Source organism: Dictyostelium discoideum, assembly GCF_000004695.1.
Source record: "Dictyostelium discoideum AX4 chromosome 5 chromosome, whole genome shotgun sequence".
NCBI lineage: Eukaryota > Evosea > Eumycetozoa > Dictyosteliales > Dictyosteliaceae > Dictyostelium > Dictyostelium discoideum.
This window is the reverse complement of record NC_007091.3, coordinates 3,255,113-3,273,849: the sequence shown is the minus strand read 5'-3', so window position 1 is coordinate 3,273,849 and position 18,737 is coordinate 3,255,113. Positions and strand designations below refer to the sequence as shown.

Below are 18,737 nucleotides of genomic sequence, written 5' to 3'. Positions count from 1 at the left end.
AAAAAAAAAAAAAAAAAAAAAAAAAAAGACACACACTAGGAATACGCTCAATTACTTTCACCTCATTAAAAAAACAAATCCATTAAAATGGTAATTACCTCTAGCACACCACCATCCTCAACAACAGAACAATTAATTTCTTCAATAAAGCCTTCAAATACACCTTGTTCACAATCCCCTAAAAAATCTGTCGAAAACGATAGTAGTGGTAGTAGTAGTAACAGCAGCAGTAATAATAATAATAATAACAATAATAATAATAATAATAAAAACAATAATAATAATAGTGACAGCAGTAGTAATAATAATACTTGCAATATAAGTAGAGAGAATTCGTTTCCTATAATAATAACACAATCAATAGCAATGACGATGATGAACCATCTATAGTTGTCTCTGAAGATATATCGTCAAATGGTGATAATACGACAAACGATGCCAATACAATGAACTCTTTTGAAGTTAACCCCTCGCTTGCATGTGGTGATTCATTGGCATCTGAATTAGCCGAAATGTTTGCTCATTTTAGAAGATATAAACAACCATTCCCTGGTAAAAGAGATGAAGTAAGTTTAAAATAATTATTATTAATATTATATAATTATATATATTAATATTAAATAATTTTTTTTTTTTTTTATTATTTAATTAATTTAAAACAAAACAACAACAAAACAAAAAAACAAGGAATTATTTAAATATCAAGAAATTGTAAATACATTATTTGAAAAAGATTATAAAATATCATTAATCAATAATAAAGAAGGTGAATTATGCGCAACATACCCACCAGATTTAATTTTTATTGAACACGAGTTAGAGACAGGATGTAAAGTATGTAAAGAAAAGAATAAACACGTTCATCCAGAACTCTCTCGTAATTTAGAAAAATTATTGGATCAATCTAGATTTGCACGTGTAAGAACAAGATTCCCATTTCCAGTTATATTTTATCATCATAAAAATCTTTGTAGATCCTCAACACTCTCTCAAAAGATTGAATATATGTTTCAATCTGGTGTTAATTCAATGAAAAAACAATTTTCTTCTGTTCCATCTCCAACAACTTCTTCTTTATCACAATCTATAATGTTTAGTAATAATAATAATAATCAAAATAATAATAATAATCAAAATAATAATAATAATCAAATTAATAATAATAATAATAATCAAAATAATAATAATAATAATAATCAAAATAATCCAATTACTAATAGTATGATTGAAGATTCAATTGATATTGATAGATTAAATAAAAATGATAGTACAATGACTTCTTCAGTTATTAATCAACATTATCAACATCATGATTCACATGTTGAAGGCCAACATGATCAACAACAAGCACAACAACAGTCAACTCAAATACGACAACAACAGGCACAACAACAATTAGATATGGAACATCTTAGAAATAATGATATTCTAGTTATTAAACATTTAAATATTAGATACATTTGTGATTTAATGGTTGAAAATAAAAAGAAAAAGTAAGTAATAAATAATAATAATAATTATAATAAAAACAAATTTCATTAACCTTTATTTTTATTTTTTATTTTTTTAAAAAAAAAAAAAAAAGGTTTGGTTTCTTTGTTTGTTCATCAGAAAAAGTTGATATGCATCGAAGATATCAAGATTTTGTAATTTCTTCTACTCCTTATCCTGGTGTAGAATTTTTTGCAGATTTTAATAGAAATCAACATTGTGGAAAAGATTTATTTTATTCTTGGGATGGTATTGAAGATCCAGCAGAATTAAATTTACATCCAGATCATCAATTACCAATGATACCATGGGAATCTTATAAAACTTGGGATTTAAGTAAGTATATTAATATTAAAAAATAAAAAAATAAAAAAAAAATAGATATATATTAACTATTATTTTTTTTTTTTTTTTTTCTCTTTTTAATAGTAAATTTAACACAAAATTATTTCAAGTTATTATTAAAATATGTATCTGATGATAATAACCCATCTGGTTTATTAGTTCATTGTATATCTGGATGGGATAGAACACCATTGTTTATTTCATTACTTAGAATCAGTCTTTGGGCTGATGGTGAGGTTCATCAATCTTTAAAGGATTGGGAAATGCTCTTTTTAACGGTTGCCTACGATTGGTTCTTATTCTCTCATCAACTTTGTGATAGAGCTGGTAAAGGTGAAGATATATTTTATTTCTGTTTTTATTTCTTGGATTTCATCTCTTCAATGGATTTTTCAATTCATACTTTTAATAAATTAAATCAACAACAACAACAAGATAAACAACAAGATAAACAACAAGAAAAACAACAAACTACAAATAATAGTGGTATGGGATTACTAAAACAACAGTTACAACAAGCACAATCACAACAATCTGTAAATAATAAAGGTAATACTCCAACTGGTAATCGTAAAAATTCAAATTCTCAACAACCATTAGAGATTGTAAATAATTATGTAGATAGAAAAAATATTGTAGACAATAATAATAATAATAATAATAATGTAAAAAATATAAACAAATCAAACAAATCAAATAGTAATAATAATAGTAATATTGGTGGACACAAAAACTCTTCACCAAGTAGTTGGAATACAAAAGGTATTGATATTTCTCAATCTGCACCAGTAACTCCTCAAAATAATTCTCCAAAATTATTTATTGGTATGAATAAAGTTGGTAATAATAATAATAATAATAATTTTAATAATAATAATAACACTAACAATAATAGTACCAATAATAGTACCAATAATAATAATACATCAGCTCCGCCAACACCAATTTCTCACTCACCAATGAATAGTAATAATAATATAGCTGGTAGTTTTGGATCATCATCTATTATGATTAAACAATCACATCATGGACATCATGGTCATCATGGTCATCACCAATTACATACATCACCAGCAACTTCAGGTACGAGTATACCAATGGATGTACCAAATGGACCAAAGAGAAGAAGAGGATCAGATGATGATATTCAAGTTGAACCAGAAATTGGTGGTAGTTGGCAATTGATGGGTTCATTCACTGAAAAAAGAATTATTGGTTCATTGAATAGTGGTGGTGGTTCAACTCCAAAGAATTATCATCCATCTAGTAGTTTCACTGGTAGTGAACAAAGTGAAGAGACTGAAGAGGATAAATCTCATAAATTGGTTTCAGATGATGAAGATAATGATAGTGATTGCTTAGCTCAAAGTTGGGATAATGCTTTCTCTTTTGAAAATAAATATTTTGATACTTTAAAAAATCAAATTAATACCAAAAATCAACCAAATAATAAAGTAAATCAAATTAATAATCTTAATAAAGTTGGTCAAAATCAAAATCAAAATCAAAATCAAAATCAAAATCAAAATCAAAATCAAAATAATAATAATAATGAAAAATCAAAATCAACATCAAATATAAATGAACAACATAGTCATCATAGTCAATCATTAAGTTTCAAAGAGATTGAAGAAAGAAGAAAACAAAGACTTACTCAAATTAGAACACTATTTATACATTTTTATCAAAATCATTGTTCAACCCATCCAGAAAGTTACTGGAAAACAATAATGAATTATTTCCCAAAATTTGGTTAATCTAAAAAAAAAAAAGCAAAACAAAAAAAAAAACATTATTTATTTCACTCTCAGTGCACTTTTTTTCGTATAAAATAAAAAAAACAAAAAAAAAAAATGTGTTATTACTGTTTTTTTTATATTTTTTTTTTTTTTTTAATTTCCAAATGTGGTGTTGTTCAAAACACTTTTTTTTTTTTTTTTTTTTTTTTATTTTTTTTTGTATTTTTATTTTTTAATTTTTTTTTTTTTATTATTATTATTTCCTCTTTTTTTTTTTTTTTACAAATATATTCTCTCCCTCTCTCTCTTTCTTAATAAATAATAATAAAAAAAAAAAAAAAAAAAAAAAAATGAAAAATAATATTATTAATTATTTTAAATTATCAAATATTATTAATATCAAGATTAAACAAATTTTAGAAAATAAATTTAAAGAACGTTGGTTAATTGAAATTGGTAAACCTTGGGTAGATTGTAAAGAGTATGGAGAGTTAATTTATAAATTCCTTTGTATGAATCCTCACTTTACCAATTCAAATTGTTTAACAAATGACCATAATTTTTATCAAAAAAGTATTATTTCAAATGGAAACCTCAATTCTTTCAATGTACAATTATTATCATCACTTTTAATTAATTTCAATTTTACCAAAATTAATGATAAAGAAAAATTATCATTTGAAAATAAACAAATTTCAAGTATTAATCAAATTAATGATAATTGTAAGTTAATTAATTAATTTACTTTTAAAAATAAATTAATAATTATAAAATTAACAATATTTTTTTTTTTTTTATAATTTTTAAAAAAGTTATATTAATTAAAGATTTTAAAATTGAAGAAAGTGAATTAAAAAATATAAAACAAAATTTAATTAATATTTTAATTGAAATGAATGATTATTTAAAAGGTGAATTAGAAGATACAATTCAATCAATTGAAACTATGGATATAGTAAATATTCAAAAACCACAACAATCAACTAATAAAATTCCAAATTCCAAATCAAATTTATCAAATAAAACTAACACTAATACAACAACAACAACAACAACAACAACAACAACCTCAAAAATCACAACAAAAAAAGAAAATAAAATTGAAGAATCAATTAAATTAAAAGAACTTGGTAATATTGAATATACAAAAAAAAATTATAATTTAGCAATTGAATATTATACAAAGGGTATTGATCAATTAAATGGTTATAATAAAGAATCACCAATTGAAAAAAGTGGTATGGATTTATGTGAATTAAAATCATTACTTTATTTAAATAGATCAATTTCAAAATTTGAATATTATAAGTTAAGTTCATTAAAAGGATATGAAAAAGTGCATTTATCAAGAGAGTTAAATAATTTTGAACCAAATGAATTTAGATCACTCTTGGAAGAAAGTAAAATTGACTCATTTGAATCAATGAAACAATCACCATTGTTTTATCGTAGTTATTTTAGATTATCTCAAATTTTATCATTTCAAGGAAAATATAATGAATCAATTCAATTTTTAGGAGCTGCTGATCAATTAAATCCATCATGTAAAGAGGTAACTGATTTTAAAAAATTGGTAAATGAAAAATTGAATTATAGAAATTCAACTTTATTTGGTGATATTAGAAACTTTGAAAATGAAGCTAAATTATTCATTGAAAAACATAAATTCAATTCATTCTTTAAAGGCTATTTACCAATACTAATCGATCAATTGGGTATGGTTGAAGAAATGATTTCAACTAGTTTAAGTCAAAATCGTATTACAATTAATCATTTAAATAATGTTGGTGAAGAGTATATGTTTGAATATGAAGATTATAGAAATGCATATAAATATTTTTCAAAATCAATTAAAGAAAGTAATATATCAAATGGGTTTTTTCATCTTTCAACATTATATTTAATTGGTGTTGGTGTAGATAAATTAAAGAAAGATTCAAACATTGGTTTATCATTATTATATGAAGCAAGTCTTAAACCACTTCATTTTGATGATGATGATCAAGATGATTATGGTGATAGCTCATTCTTTACAGATTCAAATATATATGTTTTAGAGTCTTTGAATTCACTTGGTTATTTATTTCAATTTGGTATTGATGGTATAGATATAGATTTAGAAAAGAGTGAATACTATTACGAATTGGGTGTTAAATATAGTTTTATCAAATCAATTATTTCTTACTCTGATATGTTATTAAATTGTAAAGGTTATGAAAATAAAGAAAAATCTGAAACATTATTAAAAAAAGGCAAATAAAATATCTCGTTCATATTCAGATTTTATTCAAAATTTTTTAAATCTTGATCAAGAATATGAAGATTATGATGAAGATTATGATGACCACTGTGGAGGTGGTGAGGATTACAGTGAATATTAATATGATAGTGAATAATAAATGAAAATTGATTTTAAAATAGTATAAAATAAAAACTTAAATATAAAAATAAAAACTTAAATATAAAAATAAAAATAAAAATAAAAATAAAAATAAAATAAAAATAAAAATATAAATAAAAATATAAATATAAATAAAAATAAATCTATTAATATATTTATGTTTTTCTTTTTATTAAAATTATGATAATTGAATTTTTTAAAAAAACATTTAAGACCAAAAATTACTAGATTTTAATAATACATAAATAAATGAATAAATAAATAAACTTTTAATTTTAAATAAAATTTTATTATCGTTTTCTTTTTTTATTCCTTTTTTTTTTTCATCTCCTTTTAAATTATATCATATTTTTTTTTTTTTTATTTTTTTTTTTTTTATTTTATTTTTTAAGAATACTAAAAAATGTATTGTTTTTTTTTTTTTTAATTTATTAATTTCTTTTTCATTATATTGGTTTAATTGTAAAAAATAAATAATAAATTTAAAAATATCCTAACCACCCCAGATTTAATAATTGAAAATTTTTTTGAAAAAAAAAAAAAAAAATAAAATAAAATTTTCAAAAAAAAAAAAGATATTTTAAAAATTAAAATCTAAAACCGTTTTTTTTTTTTTTATTATTATAAAAAGTCGTTTCAGTTTTTAAAAGATTTATAAAATCAAAAAAAAAAAAAAAAAAAAATTTTTTTTTAGTATAAAAAAAAAAAAAAAAATTCTATTTTTATTATTTTTAAAATGAATAGATGTGAAACAGTTTGTATAATTGGAAGTGGTCCATCAGGTTTAACATCATGTAAATCAGCATTAGAATGTGGTTTAGAACCAACTGTTTTTGAAAAAAAAGAAACATTTGGTGGAGTTTGGTCACTTGATGAAGCTATACCTTGGGATTCAATGCATACCAATGTATCTCATTTTTCAATGACATTTTCAGATTTCCAACATCCAGAAGATCAAGATCTATTTTTATCACCAAAAAAAGTTCATCAATACCTATCAAATTATGCAAATCATTTTGGACTTTTAAATTGTATCAAATTTGGTAGTACTGTTGAAAAAGTAAAACAACTCGAAAATAATAAATGGTTAGTCCAATGGACAGATTCCTCAAGTAAAAAAAGTGAATCAAAAATTTTTGATTTCTTAATTGTTGGTAATGGAATGAATAATAAACCAAGACAATTTCCAATGGAACCATTAAAAAATTTTACTGGTGGATATAGATATTCAAATCAATATAAATCACCAAATGAATATATTGGTAAAAGAGTTTTAGTTGTTGGTAAATCATGTACTGGTTTACAAATTGCTTCAGAACTTTGTAATTCAGGTTGTCAAAGTGTTTATCTCTATGGTGAAGGAAAATTAAATGAATGGGCAATACCTTCAAATAGTAAAAGAATTAAAAATATATTAAAAGGAAATGGTAATGAAATCGATGAAAATGATAATGGTGTTCCAGTGGACCTAATCATCTGTTTAAGAGCCAATTCTTATAAAATGAAAGATTTACCTGAAAATGAATATAACCTTGCAATGAATAAATTCTTACAACAATTATCTGGTAATAATTGTAATGAACCAAGTTATCAAAATGATGAAACTAATTTTGATAAACCATTTCAAATTTTATTTACTTGTATCGATTCCTATATTGATAATATTAAACAAGGTAAAATTCAATGTTTATCAAATCATCTATTAAATAATTCAAATGATAAATCATTGGAATTCTTAAATCAATTGGATCAATCAATAATTAATATTGAATTTGATGAAATTATCTTTGCAACTGGTTATCATTTAAATTTTTCATTTTTTGAAAAAGAAATTTTAGAAAAATTATCATTTAATCCAAATGATAATTATGTACCATGTTTATTATATAATTTTACTTTTCCTCATAAAGTTAAAAATTTAGGTTTAGTTGGAATTTTTGGTACTCCATTTTATTCATGTAATTATTTTAATAATAATAATATTAATAATAATAATAAAATAATAATTATAATAATAATTTTAATATTAATCTAATTTTTTTTTTTTTTTTTTTTTTATAAAAAAGTATTGGAACTTCAATCTAGATGGATTAACTATGTATTTTCTGGATTAATAGATTTACCTTCAGAAAAAGAAATGGGACAAGATATAATTAAAATTAATGAAATTAGAAATGCAAAAATGAAGACATTATTCCCATTTGGTGATTATGTTTTATTTTCTGATCAATTAGCAAAACAAATTAATTGTTTACCAGATTTTGATGAAATGAAATTAAATAACCCAGAACTTTATGATATGTGTTTAAACTATGTTTCTTGCTCCTCTGTATTTAGATTAACAGGTCCATTCTCAAATGAAAAACAAGCTTTAAATACAATTAAACATTTCAGTGAATGTTGTAAAAAAATTAATAACTAATAATCTAAACAAAATAAAGTTTTATATCTTTATCCAGAAAAAAGAATGATTGTCATAAAATATTGGTTTTAATTGATTATATTATTTATAATATTGTTTAATCAGTGTTAATCCAATAGATTTCTCAATGTATTGTATGTTTATTATTATCCATTAAAGATAAATTAATAGTTTAATATTTGAGTTTCAATTTTAAAACATAGTGCATTATGGGTTATTTAATTTCAATTTTAAAATATAGTGTATTATGGATTAAAAATTATTGCTGTGTTTGCAATATGATGAATTATTAAATAGATTACAATCCGAGTAGTTAAATGGGAGTCTTTTTTTTTTTTTTGATATAAATAAACTATTGTAGTATACAATTAGTATGTTATTTTTATTTATTTATTTTAGGTTTTTTAGTTTTTGTGAATTTAAAATAGTATGTTATTTTAGATTAGGTAATTAATAATTAATTGGTGGTGTAATTGTTGGAATTGGTTCATTTGTGTTTATGCTCCATTCTTTTTTAAATTTTTTGATGGTTTCAGACCATTGGGTTTCTTTTTGAGTTTTTGTGAGGTTGTTTTTAATTGAGTATTGGTTAAAGTTTGATAAAGTTCTTGAATATTCCAATCTTATTAGCTTGTGCCATTTTGATTTTAATATATCATAATCTAGTGTTGTGTTGTTTATTTGGTTGTTCCAATTATCAATTGATTGAGTTATATTGATGTCAAATAATGATTTGCATAACCATATCCATATTTGGTGAATAACTAATGAGATTATGTTCCAATATGCATGTGTTCTGACTAGATCAAGATTTGTGTTTATATAATTCCAGTTGAACCTGTATTTTTTATATTGTGCGTTTTCTGCAAAATGAAAATTAATATTGATAGTTGGATCTGGTTTAAATGCTTTGTTGTTTGTTTGTGGTTTATAGATGAGTGTGTATAATTTTGTTGTTTGGTTTTTTGTTAGTGACCAGTTTTTGTTTCCATTGCAATTTTTATATATAAAATATTTTAATTTGTCGTGGTTAATGGAGTTGATTGTGTGCTGACAATTGAAAAACAAATGACCATAGGGATCATTATTCATTTCATTGTTGCAAATGGGGCAAACTTTGTTGTGTAGATGATTAATCGGAAGACATCTAGCATGGAATCTTTGCATTGTATCACGGCCTTTTGGATCTTTTAATTTTTGAATTTTGACAAAAAGTTGGTCGTATGTGTATTTCCATAATAATTGTATTGATTGTTGGTGCGGAGTAAGAAGTAGATCTGAATATTTCTTGCCAATATAGTCTTTTGATTTGCATTGGTGATTGTTTAGTATTGTCGAGTAGATTTCTTTGAGTGTTGGTGGTAGTGAAATATTATTTGTGTTTAATGTTTGAGAGGGTTGGTTTTTTGTTAATATTGGTTGTAGGATTTGAACTTTATCTTTTAGATGTCCAATTTGAGTTGCATAGTTTTCCCATTCTTTTTTTATTTTTATAAGGTATGGAGAAGAGATTGATTTGTTGATGATTTGATCCATCCAACTTATCATGTATATTGAATTGTTTGCAGATTTATGCATTTGTAAAAATCTGTTGTATATCCAAATCTTTTGAGCAACTTGTCGTAATTGTATATTCCACATACCCCAACCACCTTCTTTTAATGGTTTTAATGATCTATCATAACACATCAAAGGTATTTTTGCACGTGAATGGATGGTTGATGTGTTGTTTTCAATGGAATTGGTATTGAGAGTTGGTGATTCAGAATTTGCGGGAGAATTCATAAACCATGAGATTAATTTATTAATTTGAATTTCTTCATCTTTTGTAAATTCTTCAAGGTATGATAAATATGTTATTGGTGATAGTGAGTAGGTGTTTATGATGGTTGTTTTTGTTTTTAATGTTGTACCAATAGTTTTCCATAGCACTAATGATTTAATCAGTGTTTTCATTGTTTCTGGTAATTTCCTATGTAAACCATTATGATTAAAGAAATAGTCAAGAACTCTTTCTGATTGATCTTTTTTGGTTATTGGAATTCTTTTTGATTGTGGAATGTTGTTTATTAAGTGTTTATCAGTGATTTTGTGGGGGTTGATTTCTATAATTGCACTTTTGTCAAAATTTAAAGATGATGATGTTGAAGCGCAGAAATTATCGAAATGTTTGATTATTGATTGTTGTTGTTGTTCGTAGTTGATGTTGTATGTTGTAGAGTCGTCTGCAAATTGGGTAAATTTGATTTTAATTTGTGGATTGGGTGAAATTGGTAATCCAATTATTGAATTGTCTGCATTTATTGTTCTTGCTAATATTTCAATTACAATTACAAATAAAGTGGCTGAGATTGGGTCACCTTGTTTTACACCTCTTTTAATATCGAATTTTCTGGTCGTTTTACCATTAATTGAAATTTTTGCTTGTGAGTCAGATAATAGCTTGTGGATTAAATTTATTAATTTTATTGGTATTCCAATATGAATTAATGTTCTTTTAATGCTATCGTGAGAGATAGAATCAAATGCTTTAAAGAAGTCAAATAGTGTGATGATACCAGGGAGGTTTTTAGATTTGAGGTAGTTTATTAATTCATTGATGTTGATGATGTTGTCTATGATGAATCTGTGGGGTACGAAACCAGTTTGGTTGTTGTTGATGATGAAAGGAAGTATTCTCAGAAGACGTGCATTGATTACTTTTGAGAGGATCTTGTAATCAGTGTTAAGAAGTGTAATGGGACGACGATTTGATATGAGTAAGGGGTTGCCTTTCTTGTAAATTGTGTGTATAAGACCTTCGGTGAATTCTGTTGTGATGTGGTGAGGATTTTCTAGTATATCGTTGAATAATGTAGTGAGAATTGGTTTAACTTGGTTTAAATGATTAATGTAGAATGCATTTGTAACGCCATCTGGACCGGGTGATTTGTTGGGGTTACAGGTTTTAATTGCAGCTTCAACTTCATCTTGTATAAATGGTGAGTCTAAACCATTCCAATATTCATTTTTTATGATGGGCCATGTGTTTAGCATGAGCTGGTGAGTAATTGGACAACATATTTGTAAGCTATATAGATTTGTGTAGAATTCAACAAACGCATTTTCAATTTGGTCGGGGTCGGATGTAATGATGTTGCCATATTGGATTGATTCAATTTTTGCATCTTTTGATCTTTTGTTTAGTATTGCTGATAGATACTTGCTAGGTATTTCTCCATTTATATGTTTTTTTAATATGTTTGTGTGGTTTTGATGTAATTTGTTTTTGTTACATATAATATTGTATTCAGCGATGCATTGTTCTTCAAGATGTTTGAATTTTCCTGCTTTTTCTAATAGTATTTGTTTTGCACGTTGAGTTTGTTTGTCTTTGTTATATTGATAGTTTTTTAGAGTTTTAATAATTTTTGATTTTACTTTTGACCAGTTTGTAAATTGATTGATTGATGTGTTATTGTGATTAGTTATTAAATGATTGATAATATTGATTGCTTCATGGTCATTTGCAGTACCAGGTGATAATATCCATCTTTTCTTATGTTTATTTATTTGAAAAGGTGAAGAAATTGTTGTTGATATTGGATTATGATCTGATAATGAAGATGGAATTTGGTGGACTTGTGTATATATATTTTCAGGGTCTATTCTATTGTATTGGGTATATATTCTATCTAATCTGTTACCATGTGTATGAGTTGGAGTGTTTTTAAATTCACCTTGATCAATTAGATGGTGTTGGTATGTGTAGGATTGGATAATATCATCTAATAGTGAATTGTCGTTGTGGATACAGTTGAAATCTCCTGCGATAATAGATACATGTTGGGATTGGTTTGGTATTGGGTTTGTTGAGTGGTTGTGGAGAAGTGTTTGTAGTGAAGTTGCATATGAATTCTTTTTGATGGTATTATTTGATGCTGGTGCGTAAATTCCAAGAATACCAATTGGTAATTGATTTGGAAATATAACGTCTGCTAAAATAGCTCTACCATCAATTGTTGATATGTGTTTGAGTTTGAGTGTGTTTGGGTTATGGTTAATGATTATTACACCATTTCCTCTTTTGGTGACAGAGATGATGTGATCGGGAAAATCATGTTTAAGTTGTAATGGTGATGAATTGAGTTCAGTGAGTATTGAGATTGTTGGACGAGGTGGAAGTTTTGATATAAGTAGTTGTAGTGTGTCAACAGCTTTTTGGTAGGAATTGTGTTGATTGTTTGCGTTTTCAGTGAATCCTCTACAATTCCATGTTATAAAGTTGATTTTTGAGCTCATACCTTACTAGGTTTGGCAGCACCAGTATTGACTGGTTGTGTAGTCAGGGCATTGCTGCTTCTTCTTGTATTTATTGGATTTGGAGTTGGTGCACTTGGTTTGTTTGGTTGAGATTGTAGAGGTTTTTGTGGTACAATTGTTGGATCGGTTGGATTGCTCATTGATAATGAGTTTTTCCCGTTATTATTATTTGAAGAATCACTTTTGTGTGAAATTTCATTATTGTTTTGGGATTGATTGTTAATATCAAGTGATTCATTTAGTATAGCTTTTGAACCACTATTTTGAAGTGAGTTTTTATTGCGATTGGAATTTGCAATTTCGTTGATTGGTGGGGTGTTAATGTTGTTTTTTGGTGGTTGATTGTTTTTGTTCATGTTTGGGTTTGTGATAGCATTTTTTATAGTTGTTGCCATATCTGCATTTTTTGCATGTTGAATTTTGTGTTTAGTGACACTACGTGTTGCAGCTTTGATATATCTTGTGATACCAGATGGTTGTTCGATCTTTTGATCAACAATGTTGTGTGTGTGATCAATTAGATGGTATGTTATAATGTAGCTTTTAAACGCAACAGCATATGAGTATGTGACAGTAAATGATTCAATTGATGTACAACTGGTGAATTTAGTGAGGTTGTTTGTAATTGCATCGTTTGCATGTTTGGGTGAGTACGTTTTAATGAATGTTTTAATGATTGCATAATCATTTGATGATATATCGAATCTATAGTTGAGTTTGTCGATATTTAGTGCAAGTTGGTTTTGAAGGTTGATTATTGAAGTTAATTTATCAACGTTGCAATTTACGAAGGCAGTTGCACCAATTATTTTGAATGCTGATGGCGACAGTATAACTTCGAAGAGTTTGTGAATGTTTTTGTGAATTTGTTGAATTCTTGTGTCATCTTTTGAGGTTAATTCTTCACGGATGTGTGGTTGATTAAAGTAACACTTAATGTTGATGGTGTTATTGTTTTTTTCTAAGAAAGAGAGTGGTCTTGTGATTGATGGAGGTGCAATGATATCTAATTGATTATCAAGTCCTTTGTTTAGTGAGAGTTGGTTTGTTGGGGTTTGTTTTTTAGGTGTGTCGATTTTTGCACTTTTGTTTTTTGTTGTTGAGGTTGTGGAGGTGTTATTTGTATTGGTTGTGTTGTTATCTGTATGATTTAACTGTAATTCAGTTGAGTGATCATCAGCCATTGTTGAAAAGTATATAGGACGATAGCCCTTGCTTTAATGAGCAAAAAAAGGGTAAAATTAAGAGGAATGAATGTGGCGGTGAAGATATAACAGTGATTTATTTATTATATGTATAAATTCTCGTTTATTTCTTTTTTCGTTTTTCGTTAAAAAATTTAAATGGGAGTCGATCCCTTGATTTTAGGGACTTCTTCACAAAAAATGAATGTCAAGTCAGAGGATCGAACTCTGGACCTTAGGATTATGAGACCTACGCTCTACCAACTGAGCCAACCTGACATGTTGATGATTTAAAAAAAAATTTTCACTATTAGTTTTAAAAAAATTAATTGCGTTATCCAACTTTTTTTTTAAGAATGATTTTGTAAATGTTGTAAACCGCGTTATTTCAAAGTTGGGCTATGATCATGAGACCTACGCACTACCCAACCGACTCAACCTGACATGTTGATTTTTTGAAAAAAATTGGTCCGCCAGCTTTTTTGCATAAAGCTTTTTATTATAAATTTTTCCAACCCACAAAAAAGTTAAATCTTTTTATATTTCTGTATTGGTTTATATAAATAGCATTTTAAAACCATGGTATAATAAAAAAGAAAAACTGTTTTTTGCATTAAAATCTATTGTGAAAATAAAAAAAATTTAAAAAAAAAATTTTAAAAATTCATATCATTTCAATCATAGAATTAGATATTAAAAAACAATTACAAACAACCTTTGAAAATAATACATTAATAAATACAATTATAACTTCTTCAATCAATAATGATAATCAAATACTTTCAACTATAATTAATAATAATAATAATAAAAATGAAAATAAAAATGAAAATGAAAATGAAAATGAAATTATTACAACCATTGAAAAATTAAATGAAATTTTAAAATTTAATGACCAACAAATATATGATAATGGAGATGATTTTATTATTGATAGGGATACAATCAAAATTATTAAACAATATCAACAATCATTAATAGTATTAAATAATAATAATAATATCAATAATTCAAATAAATTAAATGAATACGATAATCAAATCATTCATTTCAATAATCAAATAATTGATGATATTAAAAATAATTTAAAATCAATTTATTCCCTAAATAAAAGTAATGATAGATTCAAAATAGAAATCGATAAAAATAACAATGAATTTATTAAGTGTAAGTTTTGTTAATATGCATATTAAAAATTTTAAAATTTTTCTCATTGACAATTTTAAATCATTATTCTAATTACCAATTTTAGATTATGATTTAAAATTTTATATTAATACAGATAGACTTTCATGGGGAGATAATAAGGATTGTATAGCATTCAAAGACAATTGTGATATTTTATCAAAATTAAAAAAAAATCAATTACCATCAAGTGTAATGCTCTTAGATGGATTCAATCAAATATTAACACCAGGTATATTACCAGATGGTGTTGAATCGTTGTATTTATATGATATTAAACAAGAATTAATGATTGGTTCAATTCCTAATACTGTAACGAGTGTCTGTTTTGAAGATGGATTCAATCAAAAATTAACACCAGGTATATTACCAGATAGCGTTAAATGGTTGTATATAGGTAATATTAAAAAAGAATTAATAATTGGTTCAATTCCTAATACTGTAACTCATGTCCATTTATTTGATGGATTCAATCAAAAATTAACACCAGGTATATTACCAGATAGTGTTGAATCGTTGTATTTATATGATATTAAACAACAACTAATAATTGATTCAATTCCTAATACTGTAAACATTGTAAGAAATTATATTTCATCTTAAATCATTAAGTATTAGTAAACTGATTTATGTTTTAATAAAAAAAAAAAAATAAAAAAAAAGAAAATTAATTTTAAAAATTAATTTTTATTTACTAATTATTGTACAATTTGTTATTATTTACTATTTACTTTTTATATATTTGATTAATCAAATTATATTTAATTTATATATATATATTTTTATGAAAAAAAAAAAAAAAAAATACGCAAAATTATTATTATTTGTTATTTGTTATTGATTAATTATTAATATCCAATGATGATAAATGAATTTTTTTTATTTTTGAAACCACTCTAGCCAATAATAAAGATTCAACCAAATCATCTTCTTTTACAATTCTTTGTTTTAATACATCAGAGCTTGAATAAATTTCATTGAGTGAACGTTCCATTGATTTCAAAAACAAAGCGACACGGGAATTTGTAACATTTGAATTTTTTCTTGGAGTATTTGATTGTTGACTATTACTCATATCACTTTCAATAACTTCACCTAAAACCTTTTTAATTTCGATAACTTTTCTACATTCATCATATTTTTGAGAGATATGATCCTCTTCCGATACTAATAATAATTCCTTACCAACTTTATTAATATAAATATCAAATTCACCCATTACCAATAACATTTTCTCTTTTAAATTATTAACTTTATTTCTATTTTCTTCTTCTTCTTTATCTAATTCATCTTCATCAATTATTGTTTGTTGTGAATCATTATATATTGTACTTGTACTACTACTTAAATTACTATTACAATCATTTAAATTATTATTATTATTATTTATATTATTTATATTATTACTTATATTATTATTATTATTTTCATTTAAATCTTGATTATTAATTTGATTTAAATTTAATAAAGTAAAATTTAAATTTTGACTTTTTAAATTATTTTGAACGCTTGTTGAAGAAACTATATTTGATAGGTTAAAATCAAAAGAGTTCATTCTCATTGATTTTGTAAAAGGTGAATTTAAAGAATTTTTACGTGGAGTGATTGGTGATGAAGTTGGTGATAATGGATTATCAAATGTATGAACCACAGGGAATAATGAAGTCAATTGTTTCAATACATGAATGATATGTGAGAAATTTGGTCTCTCCTCTGGTTGATATTTTATACAATCCAATGCTAAATCTGAATAAAGTACTGGAATATCATCTGGTATTAATTGACGTGCTGAATCTTGATCAATTTCAAAGGCTGATTGTGGTCCTCTCTCTAAAACTTTCGATACTTTTTTACGTAATATCATCTCTAACAATACTACACCAAATGAAAATATATCCACTGATTCATCATATTCCATACCTAATATTAATTCTGGTGCCATTATAGAGTCTGTTCCACAAATTGATAAATGTCTATTACCTTGTTGTTTTTTATTTAAAATTCTTGCAAAACTTTTAAAAATAAAAAAAAAATAAAAAAAATTTATTAAATATTAATATATATTAATTCTTTTTTTTAATAATAATAAAAATTAAAAACTTACCCAAAATCACAAACTTTTCCTCTAATTGGTGAAGATGAATCATCAATTAAAATATTTTTACTTTTTAAATCTCTAAATATAATATCTCTACTATGTAAATATGCCACTATATATTTTTTAAAAAAATTAAATTTATTATTAATATTTTAAAAAAAGAATATATTATATGAAAAAAAAAAAAAAAAACAAAACATACTTGCTAAAGCAATATCTAAAGATAATTTAATTCTTAATTCAATTGGAAAATCTTTTTTAGTATCTTTAATTCTTTCATGTAAATTACCACCGCCAATATATTCAGTTACAATCCATGTTGAACTTGAATTTAATAATCTATTTACTAAAGATGGACTTGCTAATGGTTCATAATAAACTCCAATAAATTGAACTATATTTGGATGTTGAATATTTCTAAATAATAATAATAATAATAATAATAATAATAATAATAATAATGAAAATTAATTAATGTTACTTTAAATTATTAAAGGTTAATAATAATAATAATAATATTGAATTTAACTTACTTTAAAACTGCTACTTCTCTTTTTAAATATTTTATAAATTCATTCTTTTCACTTTTTTCATTTTGAATTTTCTTTATTGCTACATCTGAATTAAACAATGTACCTCTATATACTATACCATAGGCACCACTACCAATAGATTCACCAACTTTTAAATCTTTAATATCAATATCTGCTGATTCATCTGACATTGGTTTACCTTGGTCAGGAAGTTCATCTTCAACCATTGTTTGTTCTCCATTTATCATTTCCTTTTTATTATTATTATTGTTGTTTTATTGTTTTATTATTTTACTTTTTAAAATGAACTTTTATAAACTAGTATTTTTTTTTTTTGTTTTTATTGTTTTTTTTTTGTTTTTATTTTGTGACTAAATATTAAATTAATTAATTATTTTAAATTTTAATTGAATAACTTTTATGAGGTATTTATGAGTGAGTGGGGTAAATTTTATATTTTTATATTTTTATATTTTTATATTTTTATATTTTGAAAGGGGTATAAGTGTTATTATTATAATTAAAATATGAAAAAAAAAATTTGAAGAGGTTAAAAAAAAAAAAAAATAAAAATTAAAAAAATTAAAAAAAAAAAATAATAAAAATAAATAAATAAATAAATACAAATACCAACTAATTTATTATCTTATTCAGAGCTTTTGATATATAAATGGATACACATATAAATTGGAGAGGTGGGTTTTAGAAAAAAAAAAAAAAAAAAAAAAAAAAAAAAAAATTTAAATATTTTTTTATTTTTTTTTGAAAATTAATATTTTTTTTAAAAAATTTTTTTTGAATATGGCTAGAAAAATATTCGAATTTAATTTACCTTTTTAAATTAATTAAATTTTTTTTTTTTTTTTTTTTTTTTCAATCATCCACAAACCTCTTTCTTTTCCTAATTTTTTTTTTTTTTTTTTTTTCTAAAAATATTTTTTTTATTTATAATTATGATTGCGGCCCGAAATCCTGCAATGGTGAACGAAAAAAAAAAAAAAAAAAAAAATCTCAAATGTTTTTAATATCTCAAATAT

At 24.2% G+C, this 18,737-nt stretch overlaps 7 protein-coding genes and 1 non-coding gene across 8 annotated transcripts; 5 read left to right on the top strand and 3 right to left on the bottom strand.

Moving 5' to 3' along the window:
- Positions 1-87: 87 nt before the first annotated feature.
- Positions 88-390, top strand: DDB_G0289809 (hypothetical protein; the record flags this gene model as incomplete). Its single annotated transcript, XM_631027.1, has 1 exon — positions 88-390. One exon carries the CDS (start codon positions 88-90, stop codon positions 388-390), a length of 303 nt encoding a protein of 100 aa, XP_636119.1.
- A 56-nt stretch (positions 391-446) lies between these two features.
- DDB_G0289807 (hypothetical protein) lies at positions 447-3,593 on the top strand (the record flags this gene model as incomplete). Its single annotated transcript, XM_631026.1, has 4 exons — positions 447-570; positions 764-1,493; positions 1,586-1,827; positions 1,921-3,593. 4 exons carry the CDS (start codon positions 447-449, stop codon positions 3,591-3,593), a joined length of 2,769 nt encoding a protein of 922 aa, XP_636118.1.
- A 332-nt stretch (positions 3,594-3,925) lies between these two features.
- On the top strand, positions 3,926-5,835 carry DDB_G0289781 (hypothetical protein; the record flags this gene model as incomplete). Its single annotated transcript, XM_631025.1, has 2 exons — positions 3,926-4,298; positions 4,388-5,835. 2 exons carry the CDS (start codon positions 3,926-3,928, stop codon positions 5,833-5,835), a joined length of 1,821 nt encoding a protein of 606 aa, XP_636117.1.
- Positions 5,836-6,712: 877 nt separating this feature from the next.
- DDB_G0289779 (hypothetical protein) lies at positions 6,713-8,398 on the top strand (the record flags this gene model as incomplete). Its single annotated transcript, XM_631024.1, has 2 exons — positions 6,713-7,934; positions 8,043-8,398. The coding sequence occupies 2 exons, from the start codon at positions 6,713-6,715 to the stop codon at positions 8,396-8,398; spliced, it is 1,578 nt and encodes a 525-aa protein (XP_636116.1).
- Positions 8,399-8,848: 450 nt separating this feature from the next.
- DDB_G0289805 (hypothetical protein) lies at positions 8,849-14,465 on the bottom strand (the record flags this gene model as incomplete). Its single annotated transcript, XM_631023.1, has 5 exons — positions 8,849-12,639; positions 12,882-13,841; positions 14,139-14,191; positions 14,303-14,376; positions 14,463-14,465. 5 exons carry the CDS (start codon positions 14,463-14,465, stop codon positions 8,849-8,851), a joined length of 4,881 nt encoding a protein of 1,626 aa, XP_636115.1.
- DDB_G0289777 (hypothetical protein) lies at positions 14,090-15,672 on the top strand (the record flags this gene model as incomplete). Its single annotated transcript, XM_631022.1, has 3 exons — positions 14,090-14,096; positions 14,569-15,051; positions 15,167-15,672. 3 exons carry the CDS (start codon positions 14,090-14,092, stop codon positions 15,670-15,672), a joined length of 996 nt encoding a protein of 331 aa, XP_636114.1.
- Positions 14,091-14,163, bottom strand: tRNA-Met-CAU-13. The gene has a single exon. It is a non-coding gene; the product is annotated as a tRNA-Met (tRNA).
- Positions 15,673-15,910: 238 nt separating the features above from the next.
- kinY (LISK family protein kinase) lies at positions 15,911-17,948 on the bottom strand (the record flags this gene model as incomplete). The annotated part of the gene is made up of 4 exons (XM_631021.1): positions 15,911-17,081; positions 17,174-17,279; positions 17,370-17,584; positions 17,701-17,948. The coding sequence occupies 4 exons, from the start codon at positions 17,946-17,948 to the stop codon at positions 15,911-15,913; spliced, it is 1,740 nt and encodes a 579-aa protein (XP_636113.1).
- Between the last annotated feature and the right edge of the window lie 789 nt (positions 17,949-18,737).